Genomic DNA, 19,372 nt, shown 5'->3' on the forward strand with positions numbered 1-19,372 from the left:
CTCTTTAATTTGGTTGAGTGCATACGATCACACCAATAAATAGGAATAGCTGGCTATGAATACATTCTGTGTGCCAATATTGGTGAGGGCAATCACACTAAAAACCAACCTGGTCTCAGAGCATTTCGTATTATTCTAAACCGAGACACTCCATTAACCTGTTGAGGACAGACGTTCCGCTAGCGGAACCCCGTTCCGCCTGCGGAACCCCTAGCCAACAGCCAATGGCATCGCACGGCGCGAAATACAAAACCAACTAAAATACCACAATTCAATTTTCTCAAACAATCAACTATTTTACACCATTTTAAAGATAAGACTCTCGTTTATCTAACCACATTGTCCGATTTCAAAAAGGCTTTGCAGCGAAAGCAAAACATTAGATTATGTTAGGAGAGTACATAGACACAAATAATCACACAGCCATTTTCCAAGCAAGCATATATGTCACATAAACCCAAACCACAGCTAAATGCAGCACTAACCTTTGATGATCTTCATCAGATGACACTCCTAGGACATTATGTTATACAATACATGCATGTTTTGTTCAATCAAGTTCCTATTTATATCAAAAACCAGCTTTTTACATTAGCATGTGATGTTCAGAACTAGCATACCCACCGAAAACTTCCGGTGAATTTACTAAATTACTCATGATAAACGTTGACAAAATACATAACAATTATTTTAAGAATTATAGATACAGAACTCCTTTACGCAATCGCTATGTCCGATTTTAAAATAGCGTTTCGGCGAAAGCACATTTTGCAATATTTTGAGTACATAGCTCGGCCATCACAGACTAGCTAATTTGACATCCACCAAGTTTGGGGTTCACTAAACTCAGAATTACTATTAGAAAAATTGTATTAACTTTGCTGTTCTTCGTCAGAATGCACTCCCAGGACTTCTACTTCAACAACAAATGTTGTTTTGGTTCCAAATAATCCATAGTTATATCCAAATACCTCCGTTTTGTTCGTGCGTTCAGGTCACTATCCGAAGGGTAATGCGCAAGCGCATTTCATGACCAAAAAATTCAAAATATTCCATTACCGTACTTAGAAGCATGTCAAACACTGTTTAAAATAAATTTTTATGCTATTTTTCTCGTAAAATAGCGATAATATTCCAACCGGGTGACGTTGTATTCATTCAAAGGCTGAAAGAAAAAAAATGGAGAAGTCTCGTGAACGCGCATCTCAGTCTCACTGTCCCCAGGCTGACCACTTACAAACTCTGCTGTTGTACTTTGCCCAGAGACAGCAGACACCCCATTTCACTTTCTGGCGGCTTTAGAGAGCCAATGGAAGCCTTAGAAAGTGTCACGTTACAGCACAGATGCTGTAATGTCGATAGAGATGCAACAGAAGGACAACAAATTGTCAGACAGGGCACTTCCTGTATGGAATCTTCTCAGGTTTTGGCCTGCCATATGAGTTTTGTTATACTCCCAGACACCATTCAAACAGTTTTAGAAACTTTAGAGTGATTTCTATCCAAATCTACTAATTATATGCATATTCTAGTTTCTGGGCAGGAGTAGTAACCAGATTAAATCGGGTACGTTTTTTATCCGGCCGTGAAAACACTGCCCCCTATCCCAAAGAAGTTAAAAGGGAAAGGTGGATACCTAGTCAGTTGTACAACTGAATGCCTTCAACAGAACTGTGTCTTCCGCATTTAAAACAACCCCTCTTTAGTATGCTATGTTATGTTTTGTATGGTATGTATTAATTTGTCAATGCCCATGACCTATTTCGTATGATATGTTATGAATTTCAATTCGTTTTATATGTTATGAATTTGCAAAACATACAACATGTTACAAATTTGCAAAAAATGTATGATATGTTATGAATACTATCTAGGTGGCTAATTTGAGGCACCTGGCTAATGTTATCTAGGTTAGGGGTTAGGGTTAAGTTTAGGAGTTGGGTTAAGGTAAGGGTTAGGGGAAGGGGAAGGGTTAGCTGAAAGGGTTAGGGTTAGTGGAAGGGTTATCTAGCATGCTAAGTAGTTGTAAAATAACTGAAAAGTAGTAAGTAGTTGAATATTTGCTCATTAGCTAAAATGCTAAAGTTGTGCATGATTTGGGTTGCTAGACATTCGTGTTATACGCCCACCAGACCACCCACCCACCGTACTTTCATTTTTGCCTTTAGTAACTATCTGTCTTATATAAACATATCAAAAGTAACATTTCATACTAATTTGAGTGTCCCCGATTAACATTTACTATGTTTCGTCCAGTCTATGAGACCAGGCTGTAAAACTGGTCCTGACACCCAGACATTCACAGTCACATGTTAACATAATTGAGTAACCATAAGAGACATTCCAATCATGCACTGCAAAGTTGATAAGGTCTGTTAATATGAGTAATGGAAGAGTTTTAGGTATAGAGAGCTCTCTGTTTAAAAGTTACACCGGCTACACTTTCACCAGTGATTGGGCAATATAGTGTGCCATAATCTGAGCAAATATTAACCTATATCATGATACAGTACTATATGATATGACCATTTAAAATAAAACAGTGTAGGGCAGGCAAATCAAGTTGTACATGAATGGCCAGACCATGGTTGATAAAACAGTCACACCTGCCACCTGAGTCAGAGAGGACAGTGTGCAGCTGTGATTGGGTGCAATCTGGAGGCTGGCTCACCCATCACTAGTCTCCTTGAGGCAAAGGTCATGTCAGTAAGGCAGGACTCTCAGAGGCTGCTGTAGGGTCGGGCCAGATACTGTAGGTAGGCTGGTGTAAATCACATTCAAGCCAGAATCCAGCTGGGGCCTGAGTCTGCCTTCCACAGGTATGCGAGACATTTTGGAAAACAAACAGAAACCTGAATCCTCACATTGCACAAGTTGAATTCAATGTTTTGACAGGTTGTACCCAACTACTCTCAGGTTGAAGTTACAGGACAGACAGAGACCAGGCAACTCTGATCAGAACAACTCTAATTATGCCATCTTTAGCAGTCTTCTTCTTCTTCTGTATAATGGTGTTTGCAACAATAGCCTACCTGTAGTAGTTTGGTAGCAGTCCCTTATTTATGAGGACCAATTGCCAATGCGTTTTCAATGCCTGATAATACTTTTGTATTCAATACAGAATGGCAGAACATTGAATTCAGAAATTCAGATTGAATTCCCTATCAAATAAAGTGCACATGTAGGTCTCAGTGTGTAATATGAATTACGGACCACACCTTGAATGGACAGTCTCTCTATAACCGGGATGGGCAACATTGATGGGGGGGTGGTCACAAAAAAATCTGAACTCATCATGAGGGGCAGCAGTGGCTCGTGGGTCTGCAGTACCCACATCCATACCCACACATGCACTCAAAGCCGGCACTAGCACTAGCCATTTGGCCCCAAAGCATTTTAGCGGCCCCCCTCTTGACAGCAGAGAGAATGTTTCAGAGTTAATTTTCTGCAATTCTACACATTTTGCCATGGGGCGTAGAGAAAATGTTGTACTTTTTTTTATCCGGTGGGCCTCCAGTTGCCCATCCCTGCTCTATAATGTACATTTGTATCCGCAACTTTCTGAATGCCGCTTACCCCTCCCCCCTCTAAAAGCGGAAGTAGAACTTCCTCGACAGTCGGTGAGAAGTGTGTCTGTCAAAATATTGTGTTCTGCTACTTCTGACAGTGACCGCTCGACCTGCCGAATACCTGCTCTAAGGTAAGTAGCAAGTCGATAAAGGTTCGCAAATTATTTAGCTAGCTTCCAATTTCTGTCAACTGTAGCGGCATCCATAGCCTTGTAGTTAGTTAGCTAGCTAACGCTAATGCGTGAACTTCTCGATACCAACGGCGTTTAGCTAACGTTAGCTAGCTAGCTACACACCCACAAAATGAAGTTATTGGACTTTGCGCCAAGCTAACTAAACTAGCTAGCTATCTACCTAAACATTACTGAGGGGTTGTACATGGAAATACAGCTAGCACAGCTGCTGTAGCTAGCTAATTAGCACTCGCTCAACCTCCTCAGTGCCACCTTAGACAGGTCAGGGAATTTACCAGCCACGTCAGAGCTTGTCTGCTGTTTCTACTGTGTCTGCTGCTGCTACTTCTGTGTTACTGGAAGTACCACGCCTCACTCAGCTGTATCAAAACACCACTGCCATTGGCCAGTGTGCCAGAAAAAGGTGAAAGGGGATTAGGTGAAAGCCACCTGCCTCAATACTATCATTCATTCTTCAAAGTTTAGTGTGTTGTTGATGCATAATGTTTCTCTTTTCTGCAGTAATTGAAATAAGGATAAGGGATGGCACCAAAGAGAAGGGCTGCCTCATCCACCAAAGCCAATAAAACGGGTGGAAAGAAGGTCAAGCAAGAGCCTGACACACCAAAGGATGCCTTTACCTCTGCCAAAGAGGCTCTGAAAGCTGCAGGGCCAGAAGTTAAGGGCAAAAGGAAGGCTGATGAGCACTGCTTGCTGTCAGAACAGCATTCAGGAAGGGTGAGTTGGACATCATGCCATATCAAGGCAGGGAGTAGACTATTTATTGGGCTGCCTGTGCCACCAATCATATAAATGTATTGTGTACTATTTCAGCTCAAAAGTCCTCCTGTGCAGTCAGTATTACTCATTGAGGTACTTTGAAAGTGTTACTGTGATTGAAGCACTTGTCACACACTGACTGTAAAGGCTATGACAATGAATGGCTGTGTGAGTTTAGTTCAGCCACACCCTTCATTTAGAATCAATGAGGTTTGACTACATTCCAATATACAAACCTTAGAAGTGACATGTAGGGTACAGTAATAGTTTCAGTTGGAAGTAAACTCCCTGAGAGTGAGAGACATTTGCCTCTTGCATTCATCTAATACAGAAGGGGACTATTCTCTTCTTTCCTTGTTCAAGACATTACCTCTGCTCAGTTGTAATGTACGCTCCCCCAAGATACCTGAGATAATGAGTGTGTAAGGTCACTCATATCTACTGTATATGCTGCATTCAGTTACAGCTGTTTCAAAAGACCAATGTGTTGCTACAGCGTGTTTGCTAATCATTCATATGTAGCAGAATCTGAGAAACTGTCACTAGTAACTGGTATTTGCCTTGATTTGTTTGATCAGCCTTGCAGTCACCTCAGTAGGACAGACTGCTGTGCAGTGCAATAGATGAATGTCCTCCTTTAATCTCCCCCACAGGTGCATGAAGATTATGATTGCATGCTGAATCAGACCAACATTGGAAATAACAACAACAAGTTTTATGTCATTCAAGTGTTGTGTATAGATGACTCTTACTACTGCTGGACCAGATGGGGGAGAGTGGTAAGCTTAATTTCAGACAAAGACACGATGGTAGTTTACTACACATTCCTGTGTATACTTTAGTAGTAAATCTACATTTTAGTTAATTATGTTAAATACTAAGCTATTAATTTATTGAGCACCCAGAATTGAGCATCATCTTCTCCTCTCTCCCTTAAAGGGAGAAACAGGCCAGTCAAACCTATCAGACCTCTCCAACAGCCCAGACAAAGCCATCAAAGACTTTGAGAAGAAGTTCAAAGACAAGACGATGAACAGCTGGAAGGAGCGGGACAACTTTGAGTCTCACCCGGGGAAGTACACACTGATAGAGGTGGATGGAGACCAGGATGCAGAGGTCAAGGTAAAGTGGTGGCTGGGTCTCAGTAGGACCACAGATTCTAAAGTAGGGTTTGGCAATTTTATGTATCAATGATGTTTGACAGTCATTGTTGATGTTTTAGCATATTTGAACTTGAATTCACCACCGGAGTCTGGCAGAGCAATGCTGAATACACAGCATTGCGACAAGCCAAATGGCCTATTCCCTATTTGCCATAGCGAAAAAACGAAACGTCCACTCACTGTCAATTGCGTTTATTTTCAGCAAACTTAACATGTGTAAATATTTGTATGAACATAAGATTCAACAACTGAGACATAAACTGAACAAGTTCCACAGACATGTGACTAACAGAACTGGAATAATGTGTCCCTGAACAAAGGGGGATCAAAATCAAAAGTAACAGTCAATATCTGGTGTGGCCACCAGCTGCATTAAGTTCTGCAGTGCATCTCCTCCTCATGGACTGCACCAGATTTGCCAGTTCTTGCTGTGAGATGTTACCCCACTCTTCCACCAAGGCACCTGCAAGTTCCCAGACATTTCTGGGAGGAATGGCCCTAGCCCTCACCCTCCGATCCAACAGGTCCCAGATGTGCTCAATGGGACTCGTCAATGAAGAGCACTTTTTGCCAGTCCTGTCTGGTCCAGCGACGGTGGGTTTGTGCCCATAGGCAACGTTGTTGCTGGTGATGTCTGGTGAGGACCTGCCTTACAACAGGCCTACAAGCCCTCAGTCCAGCCTCTCTCAGCCTATTGCGGACAGTCTGAGCACTGATGGAGGGATTGTGCGTTCCTGGTGTAACTCGGACAGTTGTTGTTGCCGCCATCCTGTACCTGTCCCGCAGGTGTAATGTTTGGATGTACCGATCCTGTGCAGGTGTTGTTATACGTGGTCTGCAACTGCGAGGACGATCTGCTGTCCGTCCTGTCTCCCTGTAGCGCTGTCTTAGGCGTCTCACAGTACGGACATTGCAATTTATTGCCCTGGCCACATCTGCAGTCCTCATGCCTCCTTGCAGCATGCCTAGGGCACGTTCACGCAGAAGAGCAGGGACCCTGGGCATCTTTCTTTTGGTGTTTTTCAGAGTCAGTAGCAAGGCCTCTTTAGTGTCCTAAGTTTTCATAACTGTGACCTTAATTGCCTACCGTCTGTAAGCTGTTAGTGTCTTAACGACTGTTCCACAGGTGCATGTTCATTAATTGTTTATGGTTCATTGAACAAGCATGGGAAATAGTGTTTAAACCCTTTACAATGAAGATCTGTGAAGTTATTTGGATTTTTACGAATTATCTTTGAAAGACAGGGTCCTGAAAAAGGAACTTTCTTTTTTTCTTTTTTTTTTTTACATACAGTGCCTTTGGGAAGTATTCAGACCCCTTGACTTTTTCCACATTTTGTTACGTTACAGCCTTATTCTAAAATTCATTAAATAAATTATAATCCTCAGCAATCTACACACAATACCCCATAATGACAAAGTAAAAACAAAGTAAAAATATTTATTCAAATATTCTTTACATAAGCATTCAGACTCTTTGCTATGAGATTAGAATTTGAGCTCAGGTGCATCCTGTTTCTATTGATCATCCTTGAGATGTTTCTACAACTTGATTGGAGTCCACCTGTGGTAAATTCAGTTGATTGGACATGATTTGGAAAGGCACACACCTGTCTATATATGGTTCCACAGTTGACAGTGCATGTCAGCGTAAAAAAAAGTAATGAGGTCAAAGGAATTGTCTGTAGAGCTTCGAGACACACTTCGAGGCACAGATCTGGGGAAGGGTACCAAAAATGTCTGCAGCATTGAAGGTCCCCAAGAACACAGTGGCATTCATCAATTTTAAGTGAAAGAAGTTTGGAACCACCAAGACTCTTCCTGGAGCAGGAGCTGACATGCACTGTCATTCCAGGGTTTTTCTTTAATTTTCCTTTTTTTTTTTTTTTTTGTAGAATAATGGTGAAGGCATCAAAACTATGAAATAACACATATGGAATCATGTAGTAACCAAACAAGTGTTAAACAAATCAAAATGTTGAATATTTGAGATCCTTTAAAGTACCCACCCTTTACCTTGAGAACAGCTTTGCGCACGCTTGGCATTCTCTCAACCAGCTTCATGAAGTAGTCATCTGGAATGCATTTCAATTAACAGGTGTGCCTTGTTTAAAGTTATTGGTGGATTTTCTTTCCTTTTTAATGCGTTTGAGCCAATCAGTTGTGTTGTGACAAGGTAAGGTTGGTATACAGATGATAGCCCTATTTGGTAAAAGACCAAGTCCATATTATGTCAAGAACAGCTCAAATAAGCAAAGAGAAACGACAGTCCATCATTACTTTAAGACATGAAGGTCACTCAATCTGGATATTTTCAAGAACTTTGAAAGTTTCTTCAAATGCAGTTGCAAAAACCATCAAGTGCTATGATGAAACTGGCACTCATGAGGACCGCCACAGGAATGGAAGACCCAGAGTTACCTCTGCTGCAGAGGATAAGAGTTGGCTGCACCTCAGAATGCAGCCCAAATAAATGCTTCACAGAGTTGAAGTAACAGACACATCTCAACATCAACTGTTCAGAGGAGACTGCGTGAATCAGGCCTTCATGGTCAAATTGCTGCAAAGACACCACTACTAAAGGACACCAACAAGACAAAGACTTGCTTGGGCCAAGAAACACGAGCAATGGACATTAGACAGGTGGAAATCTGTCCTTTGGTCTGATGAGTCCAAATTTGACATTTTTGGTTCCAACCACCTTGTCTTTGTGAGACGCAGAGTAGGTGAACGGATGATTTCCGCATGTGTGGTTCCCTCCGTGAAGGATAGAGGAGGAGCTGTGATGGTGTGTCGGTGCTTTGCTGGTGACACTGTCTGTGATTTATTTAGAATTCAAGGCACACTTAACCAGCATGCTTACCACAGCATTCTGTAGCGATACGCCATCACATCTGGTTTGGTCTTAGTCCCACTATCATCTGTTTTTTCAACAGGACAATGACCCAACACACCTCCAGGCTGTGTAAGGGCTATTTGACCAAGGAGTGTAATGAGTGCTGCATCACATGACCTGGCCTCCACCATCACCTGACGTCAACCCAATTGAGATGGTTTGGGATGAGTTGGACCACAGAGTGAAGGAAAAGCAGCCAGAATGTGCTCAGCATATGTGGGAACTCCTTCAAGACTGTTGAAAAACATTCCTCCTGAATCTTGTTGAGAGAATGCCAAGAATGTGCAAAGCTGTCATCAAGACAAAGGGTGGCTATTTGAAGAATCTCAAATATAAAATATATTTTCAATTGTGTAACACTTTCTTTGGTTACAACATGGTTCCATATGTGTTATTTCATAGTTTGATCTCTTCACTATTATTCTACAATGTTGAAAATAGCGGTTCAATTGTTGTGAAGAAGGCTTCAGGGCACCCAAGAAAATCCAGCAAGCGCCAGGACCGTTTCCTAAAGTTGATTCAGCTGCGGGATCGGGACACCACCAGTACAGAGCTTGCTCAGGAATGGCAGCAGGCAGGTGTGAGTGCATCTGCACGCACAGTGAGGCGAAGACTTTTGGAGGATGGCCTGGTGTCAAGAAGGGCAGCAAAGAAGCCACTTCTCTCCAGGAAAAACATCAGGGACAGACTGATATTCTGCAAAAGGTACAGGGATTGGACTGCTGAGGATTGGGGTAAAGTCATTTTCTCTGATGAATCCCCTTTCCGATTGTTTGGGGCATCCGGAAGAAAGCTTGTCAGGAGAAGACAAGGTGAGCGCTACCATCAGTCCTGTGTCATGCCAACAGTAAAGCATACTGAGACCATTCATTCATGTGTGGGGTTGCTTCTCAGCCAAGGGAGTGGGCTCACTCACAATTTTGCCTAAGAACACAGCCATGAATAAAGAATGGTACCAACACATCCTCCGAGAGCAACTTCTCCCAACCATCCAGGAACAGTTTGGTGACGAACAATGCATTTTCCCGCATGATGGAGCACCTGCCATACAGCAAAAGTGATAACTAAGTGGCTCGGGGAACAAAACATCAATATTTTGGGTCCATGGCCAGGAAACTCCCCAGACCTTAATCCCATTGAGAACTTGTGGTCAATCCTCAAGAGGCAAGTGGACAAACAAAAACCCACAAATTCTGACATTCTCCAGGCATTGATTATGCAAGAATGGCTGCCATCAGTTAGGATGTGGCCCAGAAGTTAATTGACAGCATGCCAGGGTGGATTGCAGAGGTTTTGAAAAAGAAGGGTCAACACTGCAAATATTGACTCTTTGCATCAACTTCATGTAATTGTCAATAAAAGCCTTTGACACTTATGAAATGCTTGTAATTATACTTCAGTATTCCATAGTAACATCTGACAAAAATATCTAAAGACACTGAAGCAGCAAACTTTGTGAAAATTAATATTTGTGTCATTCTCAAAACTTTTGGCCACGACTCTGTGTGTGTGTGTGTGCGCACACAGTTTGTGGTCACTTAGAAATGTCCTTCTTTTTGAAAGAAAAGCATTAAATTTCCATTTTTTAAAACGACATCAAATGGATCAGAAATACAGTGCAGACATTGTTAATGTTGTAAATTACTATTGTAGCTGGAAACGGCTTTTAATGGAATATCTACATAGGCGTACAGAGGCCCGTTATCTGCAACCATCACTCCTGGGTTCAAATGGCACATTGTTAGCTAATCCAAGTTTATCATTTTAAAAGGCTAATTGATCATTAGAAAACCCTTTTGCAATTACGTTAGCACAGCTGAAATCTGTTGTTCTGATTTAAAGAAGCAGTAAAACTGTCCTTTAGACTAGTTGAGTATCTGGAGCATTAGCATTTGTGGGTTTGATTACAGGCTCAAAATGGCCAGAAACAAACACCTTTCTTCTGAAACTCGTCAGTCAATTCTTGTTCTGAGAAATGAAGGTTATTCCATGTGAGAAATTGCTATGAAACTGAAGATCTCGTACAATGCTGTGTACTACTCCCTTCACAGAATAGAGCAAACTGGCTCTAACCAGAATAGGAAGAGTCGGAGGCCCCGGTGCACAACTGAGCAAGAGGACAAGTACATTAGTGTCTAGTTTGAGAAACAGACGCCTCACAAGTCCTCAACTGGCAGCTTCATTAAATACTACCCGCAAAACACCAGTCTCAATGTCAACAGTGAAGAGGCGACTCTGGGATGCTGGCCTTCTAGACAGAGTTGCTAAGAAAAAGCCATATCTCAAACTGGCCAATAAAAATAAAAGATTAAGATGAGCAAAATAACACACACACATAAAAGTCAGCTCCTGAAAAACAAATTATTTAGCCTATAACATTCTTTATAACACTTGAATGAACATTGGTGTAGGCAAAAAATGAATAGGCCAATTAGCATATACTTTTTTTGCATTTCGAACTGTACAAATCCTAAGTATAGGCCAACAAGTTAGAAAATAAAGTAGCCTAAACAAAATAAGTACTAAAATAACAAATGAGTCCAAAAAAATATGCATGTAAGTCTAAGGGTTTGACAGCCTATATATTAGGCTAAAATATTCTATATCTTTCGAATAAGATGCATCTGGATTTGAATATAGGCTACATTTAAATAAAGTGCAATGAGGAACCATTAGGTTTAGTTGTTTTTTACCATGTCTTAGACCTACCTGAAGGTTTCTGGCAGCAAACGCCAGCATGTTCACCTTTTCTGCCCAGAGTAACTCCGCAGGATGATGGACTTGTAAATGTTGGAGGTTTGTAGTCTGTCCATCCATTGCCTGAAACCGAAGGACTGCTTAACACCACCAAGTCAGCCATTGTTTTTTTTCTGATTTAATATAAGGCAGGCTATTCTAAAGTTACTTAGTGAAATGTTTTTTTTATTTTTTATTATTTACAGTCTGAAGTAGCCTAAATGAAGAATTATGCAAATGCCCTTACCCAGATCCTCAAGATGATGCAATAGCCTGCACTTGATATGGCTGTAATATATATATATATCTTTGTCTCTATCAAAAAATAGCTGTAATTTCAGACATCGCCCAACCATACTCTAAAGAATAACAACTTTTTACCTTCCTGGTTCTTGTAATTAGTATATCTTACAATACGCTCAGGCGGTCAGGCTGACTCATTTATAGTTTTGCTGTGTCCATTTCTGTTCCCTCTCTATAACATGCTCTCTTCTGGCTTTTGCAGGTGGACTGTGTTGATGGGAAGATTGTCAAGGGCCCCAGAAACATCCTCCCTTGCACCCTGGATAGCCCCACGCAGAAGCTCATCCAGCTCATCTTCAGCAATGACATGTTCAAAGAGGCCATGGAGTGCATGAACCTGGGTGGGTGTCAATCTGTCCAGCACACCACCTGTACCCCTCCAGCACTGAAGCAACTTTCTGTTCCTCAGTCAGTAAGCCTGGGTGCTGTCTGTCTATGTACACATGTTCTGTTATGTAACATACCTGTTGGACTGGACTGCTTGTTGTATTGTGTTTTACTCTGTCAGTGCAATGATATACTAGGCTGTTAAACTGAAGTCAGGGAAGCCCAGGCATCTGTTCTATGTGATCAGAGAAGAGTATCCTAAATCATTAGTCATTTTAAATGGAGGGTAAAGCCTGGCGATCTGGAGCTAAATGTCTAATCCATATAAAAACCTAGTTTGTCTGATCGATAATGTAAGTATGACTGTAAAATGTATACAATGTTTATTCAGCTGTGTTGCAAGTTCCCTAACTACCACATTTTACCAATGTAGAGGAGAGCAGTCAACATAGGCCTATATAAACTTTGCAGGTGTCTAACATATGAACTCAGACAGAGCAGTGATATGTGTGTAATCATATCCCCCATTTTTGTCTCTCTCTTTGGGCCACCAGACATAAAGAAGATGCCCCTGGGGAAGCTGAGCAAGATGCAGATCGCTAAGGGCTTTGAGGTGCTGGAGGAGATCGAGGGAGCCATGAACGCCAGCAGGCCCAAACTGGAGGAACTCTCCTCCAAGTTCTTCACCACCATCCCACACAACTTTGGACGCACCAGGCCCCCGGTCATCGACAGTTCTGAGATCGTGGAGAAGAAGAAGAAGATGCTTCTGGTGAGATCACCTTGTACTTGATTAGACGCTGTCACAGTATTGTGCTTTATGGAATGACATTGATCTTGGTCAGTACTATTTAGGGCCAATAGTTTTTTAATAGCCTACAATAAGAAACCAGTTTTCCCTGATCAGGTCTGGTGAAACTCCTGGCCCTAATCATGAGTGGTCTTGTCCAGGCCTGATCCCATTCCTGACTGTGCTGTCCCCTGCAGGTGCTGGCTGATATAGAGATAGCCCAGAACTTGAAGGCTGAGACTGAGAAGGCCCAGGAGCAGATGGAGGTGGAGAAAGTACCTCATGCACTGGACCAAAACTATCTGTCTCTCAGCTGCAAACTCAGTCTACTACAAAGAGATACACAGGAATTCAAGGTACTGTGGTCTCTAATAGAAGTTGAATTCTATACAAACACCACTGTATTGTTCAAAATCAGACAAGTCTTTAGTGATATACTGATGGTCATATTTAAATGGGTGACTATATTTACTGTGACAAAGCATCATTTATATTACAAAGAGAAGAATATTGCAAATGTTAAGCTTCCATTGTATTTCCATTCTTGCCTCATTTAAAGGTAATAGAGAGATACCTGAAGGCCACTGCATGTAGTCACAACCAGCCAAAGATTATAGATGTCTGGGAGGTGGACAGAGAGACTGAGGTGGGTAACATATGGCTCAACAACTTCATGTCATAATCCTTGTAGCGTGTAATAGAGTATTTTCTTTTTTACTAATTTGCTGTGATCTTGATTTTTGTGCTGATGTATGTACAAGATAAATATATTGTTATAACTGTAGGTTTGTTTGACTTAGCATTAGTATTTAAAGTGATTGATCTTTCTGTGGGGATTGTTCTCCCCAGGCAGAGAGATTCAGGGAGAACGACGGTCTAGAGAACCGGCGTCTGCTGTGGCACGGTACCAATGTGGCGGTGGTGGCAGCCATCTTGAAGGGCGGCCTTCGGATCATGCCCCAGTCAGGGGGCCGTGTGGGCAGGGGCATCTACTTTGCCTCGGAGAACAGCAAGTCAGCTGCATACGGTGAGGCTATAGCTACCATGTGGCTGAACTACCGGTATCTCTTTTAGACGTCATCTTCGGAATATCCAGTCAATTTCCAAATGTATGTTCATGTAGTGAGTATAAGACTGTTAGGTGCACTACTACGACACTGTTTGTTTTGTGAATAAATAACGTGCTACTTACTACATATGTGTCCTGTCCCTGTGTAGTGCGTACATCTAAAGACAGGGGGGTGATGTTTCTGAACGAGGTGGCGCTGGGGAAGGAAAACACCATCACTATGGACGACAGCTCCCTGAAGGAGGCTCCTACCGGCTACAACTGCGTGGTGGCTAGAGGACAGTTGGAACCAGGTACAGTAGCCTGAGCTATGTTGATGTCAATTAAGAAGAGCGTGGGTCCTAGGATTGCGCTTTGGGGTACTCCCTTGATGACAGGCAGTGGCTGAGACAGCAAATGTTCTGACTTTACACACTGCACACTTTGAAGAGGTAGTTGGCAAACCAGGCCAAATTCCCCTCAGACACAAATACTCCTTAGCCGATCCACAAGAATGGAATGGTCTACCGTATCATAAGCTTTGGCCAAGTCAATAACAGTAGCAGCACAACATTGCTTAGAATCAAGCGCAGTGGTGACATAATATATGACCTTTACATTGCAGTGACACATCCATAACCTAAGCAGAAACCAGATCGCATACCAGAGAGAACACTGTAGACCAAGAAAACCAGTCAGTTGACTTTTGATAAAAAGAACAATATAGAAATTGACCTATGACGGTTAGGATTTCCCAGTGCCTTCCAAGCACTGGGAAACTCCCCAGAGAGGAAAGACATGTTAAAGGTGACAGAGGCTCAACGATGATGGGGGCTGCAACCTTAAAGAAGAAAGGGTCTAAACCATGTTAGGTAGGGCAGTTAGGGTATAAGCGGGTGCTGATGGTGGATGATGGCAGTCAGCAACAGTCAACAAATAGCTATTTGAAAGCTTAAAACCAGCTAATCAAGTTGTTTGGGAACAGACTTAGTGGAGACTACCGAGCACTGAATGTGTTCCTTGGTAAAGATTGCCACTCCACCACCTTTGGAAGATCTGCTTGCCGAAAAAGGATATAACCAGAAAGGTTAACATCAGTGTTCAGAACACTCTTTCTTAACAATGTCTCAGTAATGACCAACACATCTGGATTGGAGCTGTGAACCCACACTTTAATGTACTTGTCCTCTTGCTCAGTTGTGCACCGGGGCCTCCCACTCCCCTTTCTATTCTGGTTAGAGCCAGTTTGCGCTGTTCTGTGAAGGGAGTAGTACACAGCATTGTACGAGATCTTCAGTTTCCTGACAATTTCTCGCATTGAATAACCTTCATTTTTCAGAATATGAATTGACTGACGAGTTTCAGAAGAAAGGTCTTTGTTTCTAGCTATTTTGAACCTGTAATTGAACCCACAAATGGTGATGCTCCAGATACTCAACTAGTCTAAAGAAGGCCAGTTGTATTGCTTCTTTAATTAGCACAACAGTTTTCAGCTGTGCTAACATAATTGCAAAAGGGTTTTCTAATGATCAATTAGCCTTTTAAAATGATAAACTTGGATTAGCTAACACAATATGCCATTGGAACACAGGAGTGATGGTTGCTGATAATGGGCCTCTGTACGCCTAAGTAAAAAATCTGCAGTTTCCAGCTACAATAGTCATTTACAACATTAACAATGTCTACACTCTATTTCTGATCAATTTAATGATATTTTAGTGAAAAAATTAGCTTTTCTTAAAAAACAAAGGACATTTCTAAGTGACCCCAAACGTCTGAAACTGTAGTTAGATTCTTACCCGTATACATGGATGAAAGCTTCACGGCAGACTGCAACCCCTTTCATCTTTTCCATTTAGTTTGCACAGCTTGTTTGGCCCGTTGTGTTCCACTGATTTCTAAACTCGGGTCAACGTCTCCGTGACAACAACACTGTTGATCGCCGTTTCTTCCCCATCACAGTCATCAGAAGACTCTACAATGTCTTCTTCTGCTCTTCCTCCCGGGGAAGGACTGCCCGTTCCATGATCTCGCCATCACGGTTGACAACTCCCTTGTGTCCTCCCAGAGTGCTAAGAACCTTGGCGTGATCCTGGACAACACCCTGTCGTTCTCCACTAACATCAAGGCGGTGACCCGATCCTGTAGGTTCATGCTCTACAACATTCGCAGAGTACGACCCTGCCTCACACAAGAAGCGGTGCAGGTCCTAATCCAGGCACTTGTCATCTCCCGTCTGGATTACTGCAACTCGCTGTTGGCTGGGCTCCCTGCCTGTGCCATTAAACCCCTACAACTCATCCAGAACGCCGCAGCCCGTCTGGTGTTCAACCTTCCCAAGTTCTCTCACGTCAGCCCGCTCCTCCACTCTCAACACTGGCTTCCAGTTGAAGCTCGCATACGCTACAAGACCATGGTGATTGCCTACGGAGCTGTGAAGGGAACGGCACCTCCATACCTTTAGGCTCTGATCAGGCCCTACAACCAAACAAGGGCACTGCGTTCATCCACCTCTGGCCTGCTGGCCCCCCTACCTCTGAGGAAGCACAGTTCCCGCTCAGCCCAGTCAAAACTGTTCGCTGCTCTGGCACCCCAATGGTGGAACAAGCTCCCTCACGACGCCAGGACAGCGGAGTCAATCATCACCTTCCGGAGACACCTGAAACCCCACCTCTTTAAGGAATACCTAGGATAGGATAAAGTAATCCTTCTAACCCCCCCCTTAAAAGATTTAGATGCACTATTGTAAAGTGGTTGTTCCACTGGATATCATAAGGTGAATGCACCAATTTGTAAGTCGCTCTGGATAAGAGCGTCTGCTAAATGACTTAAATGTAAATGTTCTTCAATGAAAATGTTTTTACCTAAATCAGGGATTTCCTCATCGTCTGATACATTTACAGAGTCCGAGAGAAAGTCAGCATGGCACAGTCGTCCTCCAGAAAGTAGTCCATCACAACTTTTTCCCACTGACCTTTGTCGATAGCGCCTGATAAATTCTGGGCAGCGGTGTTATTGAGAACAGTAGCAACATATTTGCAGTTCTCCATGGCTGAAGTTATATCTTTCGAACAAACTGCAGTAGAAAGGATTATTTACGCATAACGAGCAGCTCATTTTAAAGACACAAGATGCTACACCACAGAACAATCTGAAACTCATCTCTCGGCATGTCTGGCCCACTCATTATCTCAGCTAGTCATGGTTAGCGGGAATGTTCCTGGCTTTTTCTTTGGCTAAACCAACTAGGCTATTAATTTATCAACTTTATTTGTGTTTACAGATGGCAAAAAAGTTTGTTTTTAAGGCACTTGAAAGTTCATGTTCGAGAACACATTTCTCCCAGAAAACGCATTTTGATCAAATATTTTTTTACGTTCTAAAGTCTCTCGTGACTTGCGACATATGCCTAGTTTCCTGAATCGGGTCACATATTGTACAGCATTTTCATCAGGTAACGTGAATAAAAAGCCGGAGGGAGGTAGTTGAATAGGATGGGAAACCAAGAGTCTGTGTAAGAGAGTTGTAGTTGCAAGTGTCTTTCTCCATATACACTACTGAAGTGGTCACTGTATGTCTAAACATCCGGTAGATGATTAGCAGATATCCAGAAGACTGCATAAGTCTAGTGAACACTTTTGTTGTGTATATCAGTACAGTGTTTGTATAGTGTTTGTATACTCTACCAATTAGACAGAGTAGGAGACATCTCTCTCCTAAACACTTGTGTGTTTCAGCTGTATGGTTGTGTAGTGAACACTGTGTGTTGTTTCAGACCCGTCTAAGGACATCTTCCTGACTCTGGATGGTAAGCAGGTGGCTGTGCCTCAGGGTGAGCCCATTAAGCAGCCCCAGTACAAGGACAGCGTCTTCTCCAACAGCGAGTATCTGGTCTACAAGGAGAACCAGTGTCGCATCCGCTACCTGCTGGAGCTCAAGTTTTAACCGGAGAGGGGAGAGGCACCTATGCCATCTAGGAGAGAGATGTCTCCTACTCTGTCTAATTGGTAGAGTATCAAGAGTATTATTCAAATGAAGGTGGTTGTTAGACATCACTGTCACTGAGTACCATATTCAACCAAAGTTGTCTATAATGTATCTGATATACTTCTCTGTGCCTTATGCTTTACACAACAGGCTTTGAAGTCTTCCATTGTCAGTTTTAGTTGCAAGTCGTTGGTGATTCTACTCTTAACCGGAGTATAAATACTGCACTCACTTAAAATTATAATCCTTATTGTAATTCTATTAGTCTACAATATTTACTTTGAGCAGACCATAGTATTGTGGATTTTCAATGTTATTGTACTATTTGGCCACTCATTTCTGTTATGGGAGGACTATTCTCTTTACCTTTTACTGGATTTAGTGTGAATACTGTACCTTGACTAATATGCAATACAATACCTACCTGTATCTTTATTCTGCACTATACGTTTTCATTTAGCTGTGAGTATTTCCTACTCTGAATATACTTGTATAAAGCTTTATTTTCACTTACCTACTTTGTGAAAACATCTCTCTTCAATAACTGTTTGAATGTTAGTGCATGCAACATAATTCAATACACTAGATAGGCCTATATGCTGTATTGGCATGAAATAAAATGCATGTTTGAAGGAATAACTGTCGAGTTGATCTGTATGCTTATAGAAATTTGATTTGCATGTAGTGTGTGTCTATGAAGGAGACCATGCAGCTTTGCAGATCTATAATCCCAGTGTACTGTGTATGTTAATATTCATGTGTTACCTAGCAAGGCTCTGAAAGTTCCTGTGGTGATGATCAATGCTCTTGTTTCAGTTTATACATTTTCCTGGGCCTGGGTCCAGATTCACAAAGCGTCTTGAGTAGGAGTCGTGATCTAGGATCAGTTTTGCCTTTTAAATCGTAATGAATAATTGGATGGTGATCTGATTCTGGATCAGCACTCAAACTCTGAGACGCTGTAAGACTATTGGGCTGTTTATTGCACATAGCATCCTGTTGAGAGAATGTCCTTCTGCCTCGTAACCAGGAGGTGTCACTAGTGAACACTCAGTCTCAGACCACCTCTCTGAGCCTTTTTGCACCTGATCTATTTACTTGAAGGCTCAATAAACAAATAACCCTCCAGCTGGCTGTCAGACCTCTCTCTCTCTCTCTTAGGAGACTGCATATGCTTTCAACTATTTATGTAACTCAGCCCAGACCCCAGTGTTTTGACAAATCACTCTTAAGTTATTTTTTTTCAGCACTTTTGATACTTCTGTGGGTTGCCACTATTTAGTGTTTGTTGCTCAACATGTTTGCAACATGCTGTAGATGCACAGTTGGATGTGTTGACCACATTCTTCAGACAACACATTCAACATTTCCATAAACAGCAACACCAACACAGATGGTTACCATTAGTTTCTTCCATAAACCTATATATTGAACAGTGTCATCCAGTGATTGGTGGAAATGTTCTCATATCACCACAGCTGGGTCAATCACTAAATCCAATATAGGAAAGTTCAGGAGTCACGACAAGATTATACCTCATGTTTTAATAACCCTCACTCTATGAGTAATGTGATATTTGGTTGTAAAACATTTTTTTGGG

General features: G+C 42.1%; 1 protein-coding gene across 1 annotated transcript; it reads left to right on the forward strand.

Annotated features, from left to right (window-relative positions):
• Positions 1 to 3,618: 3,618 nt before the first annotated feature.
• On the forward strand, positions 3,619 to 18,900 carry parp3 (poly (ADP-ribose) polymerase family, member 3). The gene is made up of 11 exons (NM_001139954.1): positions 3,619 to 3,700; positions 4,265 to 4,480; positions 5,176 to 5,301; positions 5,462 to 5,644; positions 11,823 to 11,961; positions 12,502 to 12,719; positions 12,935 to 13,093; positions 13,297 to 13,383; positions 13,587 to 13,764; positions 13,956 to 14,099; positions 17,561 to 18,900. The coding sequence occupies exons 2-11, from the start codon at positions 4,286 to 4,288 to the stop codon at positions 17,728 to 17,730; spliced, it is 1,599 nt and encodes a 532-aa protein (NP_001133426.1). The 5' UTR covers positions 3,619 to 3,700; positions 4,265 to 4,285; the 3' UTR covers positions 17,731 to 18,900.
• Positions 18,901 to 19,372: the final 472 nt, after the last annotated feature.

Source organism: Salmo salar, chromosome 22, assembly GCF_965601325.2.
Source record: "Salmo salar chromosome 22, fSalSal1, whole genome shotgun sequence".
NCBI classification, from domain to species: domain Eukaryota; kingdom Metazoa; phylum Chordata; class Actinopteri; order Salmoniformes; family Salmonidae; genus Salmo; species Salmo salar.